This window comes from Eupeodes corollae, chromosome 1 (genome assembly GCF_945859685.1).
Source record: "Eupeodes corollae chromosome 1, idEupCoro1.1, whole genome shotgun sequence".
NCBI lineage: Eukaryota > Metazoa > Arthropoda > Insecta > Diptera > Syrphidae > Eupeodes > Eupeodes corollae.
Window position 1 is genome coordinate 265,047,375 of NC_079147.1, and position 15,464 is coordinate 265,062,838.

At 33.2% G+C, this 15,464-nt stretch overlaps 1 protein-coding gene across 1 annotated transcript in view; it reads left to right on the forward strand.

Moving 5' to 3' along the window:
• Positions 1-5,014: 5,014 nt before the first annotated feature.
• LOC129940882 (zinc transporter ZIP10) overlaps positions 5,015-15,464 on the forward strand; it is a 28,958-nt gene continuing 18,508 nt past the window's right edge. The window contains exon 1 of the mRNA XM_056049405.1: positions 5,015-5,850. Coding sequence (XP_055905380.1) covers positions 5,698-5,850 — 153 coding nt within the window. The 5' untranslated portion in view covers positions 5,015-5,697. The remainder of the gene's footprint in view (positions 5,851-15,464) is intronic.

Genomic DNA, 15,464 nt, shown 5'->3' on the forward strand with positions numbered 1-15,464 from the left:
GGGAAGAACAACAAAAGCCATGAAACATAGCAGTGATTTTCGAGTGATGTAATTGCTGCGGTTATAATTCTATTACCTATAATTTTCGAAGTTCTTTTTTTGGATCTTATCTAAAAGGCTTAAAATCGGTTTAGGAACACCTTCTCAAATATGGGAGTTATATTTTATATTTAACACCGTTCGCGAAATCCTAAGCACCTAGAAGCATTTTTGGGCAATAACGGAAATGTTACAATTCAATAAGAGCGTGATCTGTGATCAAGATATCGAGTACTGAAAGTTAATTAGTTTCTTGGAGACAAGTGCTACTAACGGATATAGACATTGGGGGTGGGTTACGCTTTAACAACAGGAGACGACGCGGCGGCGTTGAGTTTTTGAAGCATTCAATTCTGCACTGTTTAATTTAATTAATCGGAATTTAATGACCTTTACATACGCTGCCGTTGAAATTACACATCCGAAGGACAAGGATGGGAATCTAAATATGAAGATCTGAGAGTACTATCTTCAGCGAAATAGTTTAATGGATTAGGAGTGACAGTTAAAAGATGGGTTATGAATAAAAGAAAGAGATTAGGAGACAAAAGGAACCCCTATTGAAAACCATAATTTATTTGTTGAATTTTAAATTTTAAGCCATACAATTTGTATTAAAAGGTTAAAAAGGTAATTTCTTATTGAACAAGTATGAGATTCACGCTTACATACGGAGTTTCATTGTAGATAAGCATTGAAACCGAGGATAACGTGATGTTTCGTGGTGTTTTTTTTGAGGATTTTAAAACCATCACCTCTGTCTGTCCACGTGGTGAACATCGGGTGCCTAGTACCTCAACTGGATATTGGGTTTCAATCCCAGCGGAAAGTTGTTGCAAACGAAAGAGGGGGGCGAGGTGTTTCCACAAAGGTACCTCTCCTTATCCAGACGACAGCGGAGGAATTCCCGAGATGGAATCAACGATGGCGTCTACATTTCCAGTAAGGTTATAAGGCATATAAGGAGCTGTTTTATCCGGCTCCCCGTCCTTGGAGTTATACTAAGGATCTGGACCTCCAGGACTTCCTGGCCACGTAAAAAATACCCTTAGTTGCGAAGCCCCAACAAGCAGCGGATACGGACGGATTTACTGTTGACAACCTACGCAAACAAATTAAGGACAACGAACTTCGGATATGCACATGTAATGGTAGGCCGAAAAATTAGCGGAGGCACTAGACTGCTATAAAGCAGACATCACCACCATCCAGGAAATACGATGGGATGGGTAGGGAAAAAAGAGGATGAAAAACTGCGATGTTTACTATGGTGACTGCTACCACGAAGAAGGCAAGAAGTCTTGAGCTATAGGTGAATCAAAGAGCGCCTCATGGCCATACGCATCAAGGCTAAATTCGGCAACATTAGCCTGATATGCGCGCACGCCCCCACAGAAGAGAAAGACGACAGCACCAATGATATGTTCTTTGAGCTCTTAGACAAAACATATGAGCAGTGTCCTAGATACGATATTAAAATTGTCCTGGGCGATTTTAATGCCAAGTTAGGAAGGGAAGACATCTTTGGTCTTCCCTTTTCGGGAAAAAAAGCCTGCATGACAACACTTCCGACAACGGATTCAGGCTCATAGATTTTGCTGCGGGGCAAAACGTCATGGTAGCCAGTACTCGTTTTCCACACTTCAACATCCACAAAGGAACTTGGAGTTCTCCAGATCAATCTACCATCAACCAGATTGACCATATTGCGAGCGACGCCAGACACGCTTCCAGCATCATGGATGTCCGAACTTTCCGATTAGCTAACATCGACTCCTACCACTACCTCGTTGTAGCTAAGGTAGCACTTCGGGTTTCCAGACCCAAGGCAAAACGGGGAGGTGCAAGAGATCGCCAAATCCTTTTCCGACCGTGTTAAAAGTAACTCGAAGTTCTCTGCCGACAACACAATATATCGAAAACCAGTGGCAACATTGCCAAGATGCAATCAGAGAAGCCGTCTTTGATGTGCTGGGTTTCAAGCAGCCACCAACAAGGAACCCCAGCTAAACAACAGGCCCGCAAAATGGCGTTGCATAAAAGAACGAGAGCTGCTCATGAGCCGTATGAGCAGAAGAGGCGAGAGGAACGCCGACTTCTCAGAATTAAAAAGAGAGGGCATGAGAAGTGTGCGGTCGAAGATATTGAGAGGTTTAACAGCAGGAATGACGTTCGAAAGTTTTAAGAACAGGTGAGACGAAATTTAAAGGCTGCAAAGACGAAAGTGGAAACATCATAGTAGAACCGCAGTCAATGGAAGGACCACTTATGCAGACTGTATCACTGCCTGACGCTGAGAGGCAGGATGATAAATTCAAATAGACGACGAAAGCCAATAATCAAGTCCTCTTGACTTAGATAAAGTAAAGATTGCCATATCTAAGCTGAAGTCTAATAAAGCCGCTATAGCGAATGGCTTGAATGCCGAGCTCTTTAAAGCTGCTGGGGATAAGTTTTTTTGGAGGATGCACCAACTTAGCTGTAAGAAATGGTCGGAAGAAAACATGCCCGATGAATGGAACCTCAGTATTGTTGCTCGATCCTGAAAAAAGAAGACCCTCTAAACGGCACTTACTATAGAGGAATTAGTCTATTTAACATCGCCTAGAAAATCTTCTCTGCCGTAATATGTGAACGTCTAAAGCCCATCGTCAACAACCTGCTCTTTGTCTTTATCAGTGTGGTTGTAGACCAGGAAACTCCACAGTGAATCAAATATTCACATTACGGCAGATCCTGGAAAAAACCCAAGAACACCAAATCGAAACCAACCATCTTTTTATCGATTTCGAGGCCGCATATGACAGCATCTACAGGGACTAGCTGTATAGAGGTATGTCTAGTTTTGGTATCCCTACCAAACTTCGCCCGTACTTGAAAGAATAGTTCAGAAGCTCACACGTCAACACTAGAGGCACTATCTTTCTAATCTGTCTGTCCAATTACTAGCATATACTGAAAGCATTGACATAATCAGAAGAACTCAGCGTGATGTCAGTGGGTCTTTTGTGAATATTGAGACAGAGGTGGTAAAAATGGGTTCAACGGTTATTTTAAATAGCGCTGACCCTTATCATCCCCGTCCTGCTATACGGTGCAGAAGCATCGACTATGACAAAAGCGGATGAAAGCACCTTGGGTCGGTTTGAGAGAAAAGTTCTTTGTGTGATCTATGGTCCCGTATGCATAGAAGGGGAGTGGAGGAGAAGATGGAACGATGAGCTGTACGGGCTGTACAACGACGTAGACTTAGCCAGAAGGGTAAAAGTCCAACGACTAAGATGGCTGGGTCACGTAGAGCGCATTGAATGCTCCGGCCTAAAAAGTCTTCGAATCCGCACCCACAGGACAGCGCAGTAGAGGAAGACCGCGGATCGGGTGGCGCGCACAAGTGGAAAGTGACTACACCCAACTTGGAGCACGAAACTGGATATATCTAGCTAGTGACCGAGCTAAAAGGAGAAGTTTGTTGGGTGAGGTTAGTTAACACAGGACTGTAGCGCCACCTTAACTACATAAGTAAGTAAGATTACTTCCCATTGGTGCCCTTGATATGTTATTCTTGTGAGCCAAATTGTAATTTAAAGTATTTCAATCAAAATATGAAGTTTAAGTTTAAGCTATTTTTTGTCAAAAGGTTCCAGACGTTATATTAATCTTTTAGTATTTTTCGTAGGCCTTTATTTTAAGCTAGAAATACCGTACATTTTATTCTTTACTTCCCACGGGAAATTATTGTAATCGGTCCGATTTTTCGAATTGAAAATTTTGACAATCAGACCGATTCCAAGAACTTCTAATGGAAAGAAAAAAATATAATTACAATAAGGTATATTGAGGCTGTTACCATGTTTTTCCCATCCAATTTTATTCTAAACAAATAAAGGCTGAACTCTTAGGTTTTTTAGTGATGGGAGACAGTTTTGCTATTGAAAAATCAGTAAGATCGAAGAATGTGTGTTTCTTTGAAAGACGAAAAGTTAAATCTCGCTTAAAAGGAATTACTCTTGAATTGGAAAACATTTGTTAACCCATGTATTTTAAATATATGGATATTTGATAATTTAAATACTAATTTTAATGAGGCTGAAATGAAACCTATTCAACCCACGAATAATACAACAAAATTACTTTCATTTATAAAAATCAAAAAATCATTTAAAAAATACTTCCATTTATAAAAATCAAAAAATCATTTACTTATAGTATAGAAACTATATAGCTTCCTATAAATATTGATGTAAGCATTTCTATTACCGTTTTTATGAACCTGCAACAAAAATTCAAAAAAAGATTAATTCTTACTCTTTCTCTACTAAGACTCTAGCTATGAGCATTGATTGACTGATAATTTTTATAATCCAACTTTAAATGGTAGAACAAAATGGGAGGTAGGACCAAACCTTAAAAACTAAGCTTACAAAAATTCTTCTATTATCAATAGATCATAGCTTAATAAAATTTTATGATATCAAAGAAAATTGCTTCTACTGACTGTATTAATAACTGATACAAAAATTATCCAGAACTCTCTATACTTCTTAACATTTGGGTTTATTAACCACCTACGCGTTCAAAACCGAACCGAAAATTAATATACAACTGTTCAATCATCTAATAAAAACATAATTGATCAATTTTGTCAGAATTAAGTAAAATATATAATATAAGATTATTTAAAAAAACAAAAACAACAAAATAAACTTTCCAATATGCGTCACTCAGTAAATTTTTAAATTTTAAAATAAAACCTTACTAAAAACACCTTTTTTGAAATGATGTTTATCAAGTATGGTATTTCCAAACAATAGAAACAACAACAAAAAATACTAGACAAAAGACTTAAATTACTCTCTCGTCCCAGCTCTCATCACACATCACATGCGCTTGATATCTTATCTCGAAATTAAGATTAAAATAATAAGAATAAATCTTATGGCCTGGAAAACATCAACTATATTATAAAGGTTCTCAAAGAAGATGTTTAGTAGTCTCGTCTCATCGCCATCAACATCTTCATATCAAAGTCAAGCAAGATCGGGAAAAGATTCGAGCAATAAAAAACAAATATAAAAACGAGTGAAATACTAAATTTTTCAGATAAAAATACGCCACAGCACCACCTCCGAACACCATACACCGGGAAGTGGCAATTATTGTAGTACGAGTATCAGAATAAGAATTTTTCTGTTTGCCATATGTCAACGACAAACTGTCAATCTCGCAAACCTTAAACGACTAAAAACAAAAGCTCCCCCATATAACTACCAAACGAACTCTCGGTCTCGGTCTCGGATTAGCTTGAGCTTTGCTCATTCAAATAAGAGGCCAGCTTTGGACGCACGCTTCGTAGGCAATCAAAACTCTCTGCGAGCTGTGACACTTTGAAACCTATCCGGCGTTGTCGCATCGTATTTCGTATTCGTATCTTTGAGATACATGGTCGTGTGCTCGGTTGTTGTGATAATCGAACAAAACGTGTATCTAAATCGGTTCTAAAAAAAAAGCAAAAAGAAAATAGAATTTGTTTTTGTTGATTTCCTTTTGCTTTTAATTAAGGATCATAGAGAAAGTGATCAGTTTGAAGATTTGTAAACAGTTTTTTTTAACAGTTATAAACCAAGTGGACGTGTTTTGAATTTTAAAAAATTTCAAATTATGGCTATTTTGCGAACATCGATCTTATCGATCGTTCTGTGTGTACTTCTGTTGGGTACCAATTTCGAACGATGCAATGGATCAAAGCAATACAATCGCTATTTGTCGCATTTATTTAACAAATATGGCAGCGGTGGAACAATGTCTTTTGAGGTTAGCCATAATATTATGTCAATAAAAAAACAGAACCAATAAATATAATAAATATTTTTAAGCTATAATTTATCTATTTTTGTTCTTCATGAAGAAAATAGAGGTACACTTGGAATTTTAATGTCCGCATCTTACTTATTTAAAGAAACATTTACTTTCAATCAAAATTAATTTGAAAATTATGTCTGTCCGTCCGTCGTCCGTTCATCCGTATAGACGAAACAATATATAAAGAGACTGCACAGACTTTGTGACGATCCATGCTGACTGAGTGTGATAATCACAGTGTCTTACTTTAGATGCGAGTTAAAAGAAAAAAAACATGGCAAAAGATACTTTTGTATCTTTTATAGGTATGAATTTCACTCTGTCTGGTATTTGATAAAATTGTTTATATTTTTGTTTCAGTAGTAGTTAAGTCTATTTGTTTAAGTGTGCATAATGATAGTATGTAGTTAGAGTTCCGTTATTTTTATTAACTAATTGCGAATTTAAGTGATGAACTTATCTTTCGGTGGGTCAAAGTTTTTAGCACTATGTTATATCGTATACATGTGATGTACGTATAGGTACTTGTTGCGATACTTTTTATACACAAGATTACCTTATGAAAGTAAAATTCAACGGAGAAAGTTGTTTTTGTCATCAAATATTTGTTTTTTTTTTATATTTTTGATGCAATTTATAGAGAGGTGTACAAAAAAAGTGAATGAATTTTTTAAAATAAGATCAGCTTTAAAAATAATCTATCTACTAAATGCACATGCAAAACTGTGTAGCACGATCTTGGTTTGGTATTTCAAGGCCATTAGCAAAAAATTGCAAGGTACTTTTGATTTGAAATTGGATATATTTATAACAAACAATGAAAAGCTTGTTTTAAATTTCTATTTTCCTTAGATTCCGATTTTGGGTAAAACCTAGAAAAAATTAGTCAGTTTATACAATTTATCATCTATGAGGTGTGTTAACACCTTTTGTAGTTTGTAATGATTAGATTTGCAATTGAGACATTTGTTTAGTTTTATACAATAAGTTAGATAGATTTTTCCTCTATGATTTGGTTATGTCGTTTTGTATTGGGAATTTCTGCAAATCATTGCTACATTCTAACCACACTTTCTTTTCTCTTTTAAACAAAATTGGGAAGAAACACTTATCTAAAGTCGAAAAAGTCATTTTTGCTGATTTTGACGGCACTAACAGCCCCATAAGGACAGTCGAAATCAAGAAGAATGAAAAACTACATAAACAATTCTATGGGTATAAGCATTAAAATGGTCTATCTAGAAGAGATACTGGTCTAGTAAGATACTGATTAAGATATAAAACTCTCAAAATTTTATTTAAAGAAATGTGAAAAGTTTGTAAGACAAATTCAATAATATTTTTGCTGATCTTTTTTTGTTATTAATTCAAAGATATTTAAGTTAATTGATTTCATTAAGACTTTATCAGCTCTTAAGAAGATCATGTAAGCATTACAAATTTACACAAATCATATTTCATTTGCTAACATATTTTACATATTTTGTAAAAAATAAAATAAACTTCAAGTCAGTATCTGTATTTTTAACAAGAAACTTGTTAAACGAAACAATTGTTACCAATTTTTTTAAGGGTTTTTTTTTTAGTTTTTTTTGTGAACTTTATCAGAATTCAAAAACATCATTTATGGTATCATAAAATTATTCGAAAGGTTATACAAAATTTGGTTCTCAGTTGATTCTTGTTAAGATTTATTGTAATTCTGTTAAATCTCTTAAAACGATATATTCTAGCGTTTTTGAAAACAAAATATCAAAACGTTAAGGAAGTTAATAAAACAAGTAATCTAATATTTTAGTTTTTTATCTTAATATTTGAAAACCTTAATTTTTAAAATATTTATATTTTATAAAAAAAAACAATGATCTTTTTTTTATATTCATTTTTGTTCATCTATGCTCATTTATTATTTTAATGATCTTGCCTAATATGATTGAAGTTCTTAAGAAAAGCGTTTAGAGTATTAGCGCACAAGTTCCTATTCTTAATCTAATGTATCAGCAAGGAATTGCTTGTTTGTTATTTTTATAAATCATACTAAAGTAACATATAAAACCTATACGGCCTTTTATTATTATTTGTTTATTTGAACCCATTACTTCTTTACTTGAAATGCTGTTAGTGAAGCTAAATACCTAAGCAAAAATGTCACTCTATTCCGTTTCGTCTTCATTTTTTAACTCACGTCGTCAGTTTTTCATTTAACTCCATGAAAGCTGAATTCTTTTTGACTTTATATTCATTTTTAAGAGACGGTTTAAAAAAACATATATAATAATAAAAATATACCAAACATTAATACATTGTGTTTTTGGTGTAAAAATGAATAAGGATAAGATCAAGTACTTACAAATAGGCCTGAACTCAAAGTTTGGTTATAATAAGACAAATCTTTGTACAAAGTCATAAAATATTTAAAAGTGATTTACTTGTCCTTAGAATTCAACAGCAAATTTCTCTTAAAAACACACTTTTTAAAAACTAAGTTCATGAAGAAAATGTTACGATTGATTCCTATAACAAAACCGTTTCACATTTTGTTTGCATTTTAAATTTATCAAGAAATTGATTTTATTTTAATGTCAGTTTAAAGTTATATTGTATTAAATGAAAAAGATTTTACCAAATAACCATCACACCACTGTTCTTTAATTTGTTTGAATGATTCACAAGTCCTACAATAGTAATTTGTTGTCCTTAATTTGAAATTGATCTTTAATTTCTCCAGTAATTTAAAATTTTGAAGGTTCAACCAAATTTATATTTGTTAGCGAAAAAAATTGAAATGATGGTTTTGTGAAATAATATAGCTTTTTCCACAGTATGGCAAATTTATTAATGCAAATTTTAATTACATGTGGGACAACTTTGTTGTTCAAAAGCTCATCATTCATACTTGTTTCATTTATCGAAGCCCAAGTCTGGACTCGATGCGCTATTTTACTCTCCCCAGAAATTTGTATCCCATTTTTCGTACACTGGGACGGGTGATTTCAATGTTTACAATTATTCGTAATTGCCCTATAACACCCGAGTTAAGCCATCTGACTCAGTTAGTTAACGAGTTTACACGGATTTTTGACGTTGCAGGTCAAACCGTCAACACCCTAGACTTGTTTCTTACCTCTGATCCCTAAAAATACGCAATCGGTGTATTACCGCCTCTAGGCACGAACGACCATTGTGTCATATCTACAAATTTCTCATTCCAAAAGACCCCAGTTAAAGGGAATTTTTAGTCAATAAATAAGAGAGCCAACTAAGACGGTCTCAACGATTTCTTCACGCCACTACATGCTTCCTTGATAGTGACGTGGATTTTATCGCCGATATGATTGTAGACTTAATTTTTTGTGGAGTGAAAAATTTTATCCCGAATAGGGTACAATCTATCAAACCTAAAAAAAACGAATGGTTTAATTTGAGCTGTAAAGAGGTTATTAGGAGGATCAAAGCATTAGTTTTCAGATACAAAAAGCCAACCCCACTGAGAAAAACCGAAAGCTAGAAACCTACATACATATTCTACGCATTTAATTTTTGCATGACGAGAAATTACGTCAGAAAATACTACAATATCAAAATGGCAGCAAAAATAATTATTCATTTGTTAAAAAATATGCGTAACACTACGTCTTTGTTGATTCCGCCCTCGTTTCCAATGAAATTCCTTTTATAAGCCCGATTGATAAAGCCAATTTGCGTGCAGCACAGTTTGCTGTTAATTCGATGCTAGCAATGAGAGTAAAGAGTAATAGATTCTATGGGACGTATATACTTTCGCACTTGTATAGTAGTTAGAGTACTTAAAGATTTATCTTCACATTCACAAATCCGTTGCCGCTATTCAACTCTGCAAAACTACATGCTTTTAAGCTTTTCCATCTGTCCCAATCTACAGGTCTCTTTCCGAGGTGATCGAATAGCATTTGTCCTGCCTGTCCCTAAAAAAAGGCGAATCCTTCAATTGCACTTACGTCCCTTCTTTCTTAAGTTGAAAGAAATATATTAAAGAAGGAAACTTCTTTATGACCGGCGGTACGGGATTCGTAGCAGAAGGTCTACCGGTGATCTCATTGTTTATTTCACCGAACTGTGGAAAAAAAAGGAACATAATTGCCCTTGATATCTTAAAGGCATTTGATAGAGTTCAGCATCAAGGACTCTTATCTAAAATGCGTGCTTTTCGTATTGATAATTTTCTTTTCGTAAGTGTTTAAGTTTTCTCTTACGATACAGAAGTTTTTACCCCTATTGATCTGGCTATCATCGAAAACTCGAATATAATTCTCATAATTGGGCTGGTGTCCAAATAAATCACTTGAATCTTTTGAATATAATCCAAAAATTCTCGTAAGTGTTTAAGTTTTCTCTTACGATGCAGAAGTTTTTACCTCTATTGATCTGGCTATCATCCAAAACTCGAATATAATTCTCATAATTGGGCTGGTGTCCAAATAAATCACTTGAATCTTTTGAATATAATTCAAAAGAGGGCTCTAAAAATGATAGGGGAACGCTGTCTAATAAAAACTTTTGTATCTCTTAAGCACCGTCGTAAGGTAGTTGCATTTCTCCGTTCAAACAAAGTAATACCCGGTCTTTTAGGAATCCTCATCAGTTTACCCTTGAGACCAATTTTGGACGTATACTGTAGAGTACAGAGATTCTTTTTTTAATCGCACTAAAAGAATGTGAAATGCATTTACAAACAGACATTTAAATAACATGTGCATCGGTATTTCTTTTTTAATCCTGTCCACCCTTCCTAACTACACCCACTATGTTTAATCACATAACAACGAAAAAGTGTAGTAAAAATGATATAAAAAATAATTGTCTCATTGCAAAACTGTCCGTCAACCATAAGTTATTTGAGTCTATTATTTTTCAAGTCATACCATTTAATTTTAAGTCCATAATTTGTGACAGTCAACATGGTTTTGTTCAAAATAAGTCAACAGCTACTAACCTCTTTCATTTCATTTCTTTTTGTTTAGATTCGTTTGAAGAATGGAAACAAGTTGACTGTGTCTTCACAGACTTCAGTTAGGCCATTGATAAATTGTGCCATAAAACATTAACTTCCAAACTTAAATCCCAAGGCTTTAACGAAAAATTTGTTAGTTGGGTTTCGTCGTACTTATATAATAGATCATACAGCGTTGATTTTGGGAATGAGCGGTCATCATATTTTTATACCAACTGGCGTGCCACAAGGTAGCCACTTAGGACCTTTACTGTTTATTTTGAACACTAACGACTTACCCTCTATTATAAAACACTCATCTGTTTTAATTTACGCTGATGTCATTAAAATTTTCAAACGCATGGACTCACTTGACGACTGTTTACTCCTACAAGATGATCTAAATAGTTTAAGCGAATGGTGTTTTATCAATAAGCTTTCACTAAACATAGACAAACGTAAATCAATGTGTTTTACACGCAAACAAAATGTTATGACTTTCAATTATCAATTAGACTCTTCTTATTTCTCTGACCTAGGTATTATTCTTGACTCAAAATTAACTTTTACAAATCATTATGACTATATTATTAAAAAATCAAATAAGACACCCGGATTTATAAAACGGGTTTCACATGATTTTCGCGACTCTTATATTCTTAAACTTCTTTATGTAACATTTGTAAGACCAATGTTGGAATATGGCTACAGAATATGGGCTCCCTTTCATTCAGTCCATATAAACAGAATAAAAGGAGTACTAAGAAGATTCATGCGCTTCTGCCTCCCTTCCACCGTACAATCATAGACTCACGCTCATAATTCTTTCATCGCTTTCTAAACACAGAGAGTACATTCAGCTGTGTTGTACATTACATTATGTGTTTTATAATCAATGGGTCAGTTATATCACCATCAATTTCAGAACAATTAAACTTTATTTATAGCCGTTCAAGTATTAGAAGACAAGTTTCTTTATGTCCTATATCAAGCAGATCAAACTATGGTCAAAAAAGTCCCCTCAACCAAGTGATTTTAGTTTACAAGTATTAGTTTTTGGTATATTCCGTAAGCGGTGATTTAAAAAGAAAAACATTTAAGGTACATTGTTTTTTGCAATCAATGTAAATCTATAAATGTAAGAATAAATGTAATATTAGTCTTAAGTCTTAACTTTAGTTTGTTTAACGAGTTCAATAAATTATTAAATCATTATAAGGGTATTCATATCCCTTTAAGTGAGGGAACAATATATTAAAATAAAATATAGTTTAAAACTTCTTAGGATTTCACTTAATTTCCAAACATTTCCATTGAATAACCTCGTCTTGGTCATCATGGTTTTGAAAATAAGTCAGATCAAGTTTAACAAATACACGTTTTAACTTTGTTTAAATATATGTACATTTGTTTTTTAATTAATGAAATACTTAAATACTTAACGTATAAGCCTTGTTAAACTGGATTCGTTATCAGATTTTGTCAAAAAAGTTATTGTTGTAAAGTGTTGTTAAATGTTGTTACCAAATTGTCTACTGAAAGTTCATAGCATACATTTTGATAAATTGGAATGGAAAAATAATAATAAGACCAAAATGTTAAAATATATCAATCCGAAAAACAGCAATAAATTAAATTATGCTTGCCCTGAAAATTTTTTAATTTTATTTCCAGTAAAGAAAAAATGACAAGATGCTTAGAAATGCATAATACATTCAAATTCTTGGTTAACTTTTGTTAAATAATTTGACCTCGTATTTATTTAGTATGAGAAAAATTACTTTGAGTTGAAAGAAAATTGCAGAAGTCTAAGAAAGGACGTTTCATATTAGCAGGTGATCTTTACTGTTTAAATCCATTTTGTAAATTGCATTTTTATTACTATGAGAAATATCTTTAACTAGAAGCACTTAAACACACATTTATATTAAATGTTTACTATATACATATGTATGTGTTAAATTTTGTAATGACTCAAATAATTGTATGTAAATTTTGCACACATCTACTTGAAAATAAATAATTTTGCACTCTTGAAAAAATCTAAAAATTGCTTTGCCTGAAAACGATAATCTTTTTGACGTAGCTATCCATCAAACTTAACTTTTAACATACGACTTATCTTTTCAAAAATTATAGGCTAAAAATGTTAAAAACACTTTCTTGTATTATTTTAAAAATATCTTGTTTGATAACTTATGTATGTATCTAACTTCAACAAGGTAAATGGATAATATTTGCCAAAGACTTCTGGAAGAAATATAAAAGATCAGGTTTGTCTATATTTGTGTTAACATAATTTCAAGTTTTTTTGTTCTTTATTTTACAAAACAAAAAATCCGTTAAGACAATCTACACTAATTATTGCAAAATAATTGTTCTAATAAACTTATTTTTCGAAACAAATAAAAAAGAAAAATCAACAAACAAAAAATAACGTGCATATTTACTTTGACTTAAAATATACGGAGAAATTTTATATTTGCAAGAGATCAGATAACAGTAATTATCACTTATTTGTCAAAATTTACTTACTTGCCAGTACTTTGGTGTACTTCTTTCGTACGTACGCATACAATAGTATACGTCAAAATGTTATATTTTCATGAGTAATTTGTGTTTAAGATAAAAGATTTTAAAACAAATATAAATTGTTTTAACCAGATTTTCTTTTATTTGAAAATAAAAATTCAAATATTTTTCTTGTACAACATGCGCGATAATTTTTTTCTACTGATTCCCTTAAATTTTGTTGATTAACCAGTATTTTCAAAATACTTAAACCGGAATTGAAAAATAAGGAAATGGGTCGCTAATGGCCTTTGCAGTAAGACAATAAGATTTAGTTTATTTAAAACTGCATCTATGTGACACTGCAACTATATTGCTTGTCATAGTTTTAAGTAAGTTTAGATTGTTTATAGATTTTGTTTATTTGAGCGAGATAATTGTTATGAAGAAATTAAGATGACAATAATATATTACGATTCATAGAAATTTCATGAAAATAAGGAAAAGTAAATAAATTTACTGAAAATATTTACTAAGTTTATAAAATATATAAATAAAACACCACTAGACAGCCATATCTATACACTCTGTATATACTCGTATGTATGTATGCCTGTGCGTAGATATGTTATACGTATTTTTATCTAAGTCTTTTTATTGTTAGGTAAATTATTTACTATTAATTTAAGGTATGATGAAAATGTGTCTTTTAACTGAAAATGACACACAAACCGTATTGTACTGAGTTCAGTCAAGCGTAGTAAATACAATTAAAAAATATAAGTATAACTACAGGTTCAGTGTTTGGTAGTTGAATTTCACTAGACTTTAAACTGTCAAATAAAATAAAAATTTTCAAAATTTTAAAATACATTTAAAATAAACTAAATTTAATCAAAGAATGTAAAAGTTACATAAAAAAACTAATATTTTAGGAAACGCTCTTATTAAAAATATTCTTCAATGATTGCTTTCATTCTTCGAAATTATATACTGGTATTAGTTATAACTTGTGTTAACAATAACAGCCAAATAGCCGCCTCGGCTACAGATGCAGCAGCATATTTTTCGAATTTAATGTTGGAAAAATTCAAAAAGTCTAAAGTTCGGTAGCTACTTTTGATCACTTCTTTAAGAAAAAATAGAAAAATAAATGTTTTCTTGAAAATTGCAAGAAATTCATACACCGGAAAAGTTTCACCATTCCCATTTTCATGTAGGTTAGGTCAAATCGCACCGCTCGTAACTTGTTAACCCAGAAACTGTACCAAACAGTAACAAGTTGGAAACTATAACCCTTACTTGCTTACTTAAGGTGGTGTTACGATGCCCAACAAACTTTACCATTTATAGCTGCGTCCCTAACTAGATGTCTCTAGTTGCGCATTCCAAGTTGATTGAAATCACTTTCAACTTGTGCGCCACCTGATTCGTGGTCTTCCTCGACTGCGGCGCTTTCCTGTGGGTGCGGATTTGAAGACATTCCATGCAATATACGTTATAAAGCCATCTTAGTCGTTGGATATTTATCCTTCTGGCTTAGGCTACGACGAAGCTCGTAGTTCCATCTCCTCCACTCAACTTCTATGCATACCGAGAAACAAAGAATAGTGCTTTCTTCCGCTTTTGTCAGGTTTTTGTAGGTCTTATAATGCGACAGTTTGGTCGCTCGAAAGAGGGCTTCACTACTTAAATTGTTTATTAATCCTAAGAAACAGCGGTTAACGAGAGAAACTCTTGGTTTGATATCGTTCATGGTGGAGTCTAGGTAAACGAAGTAAGACGTTTTGAACGAGACGTCGGTGTTGTTAACCGTTTAACAAATGTTTGCCGCCATTGACATCACGCTGAGCTCCTCCAATTATATGAATGGTACCAGGATATTTCAGTAATTAAACTGACTTTTAAAAGCATTTTTTGTTAGCGAAAGGTTCTGTTGAGTTGTTTCCGACCTTTATGAAGCAGTGCCAATTTTCCATGGTCATCCTGCACAAACGGACAAGTTTTGCAGGGGTGTCAAAACTCTAGGAGGGATCTATACAATTCGTCCCTGTAGATGCTGTCATACGCGGCCTTGAAATCGATG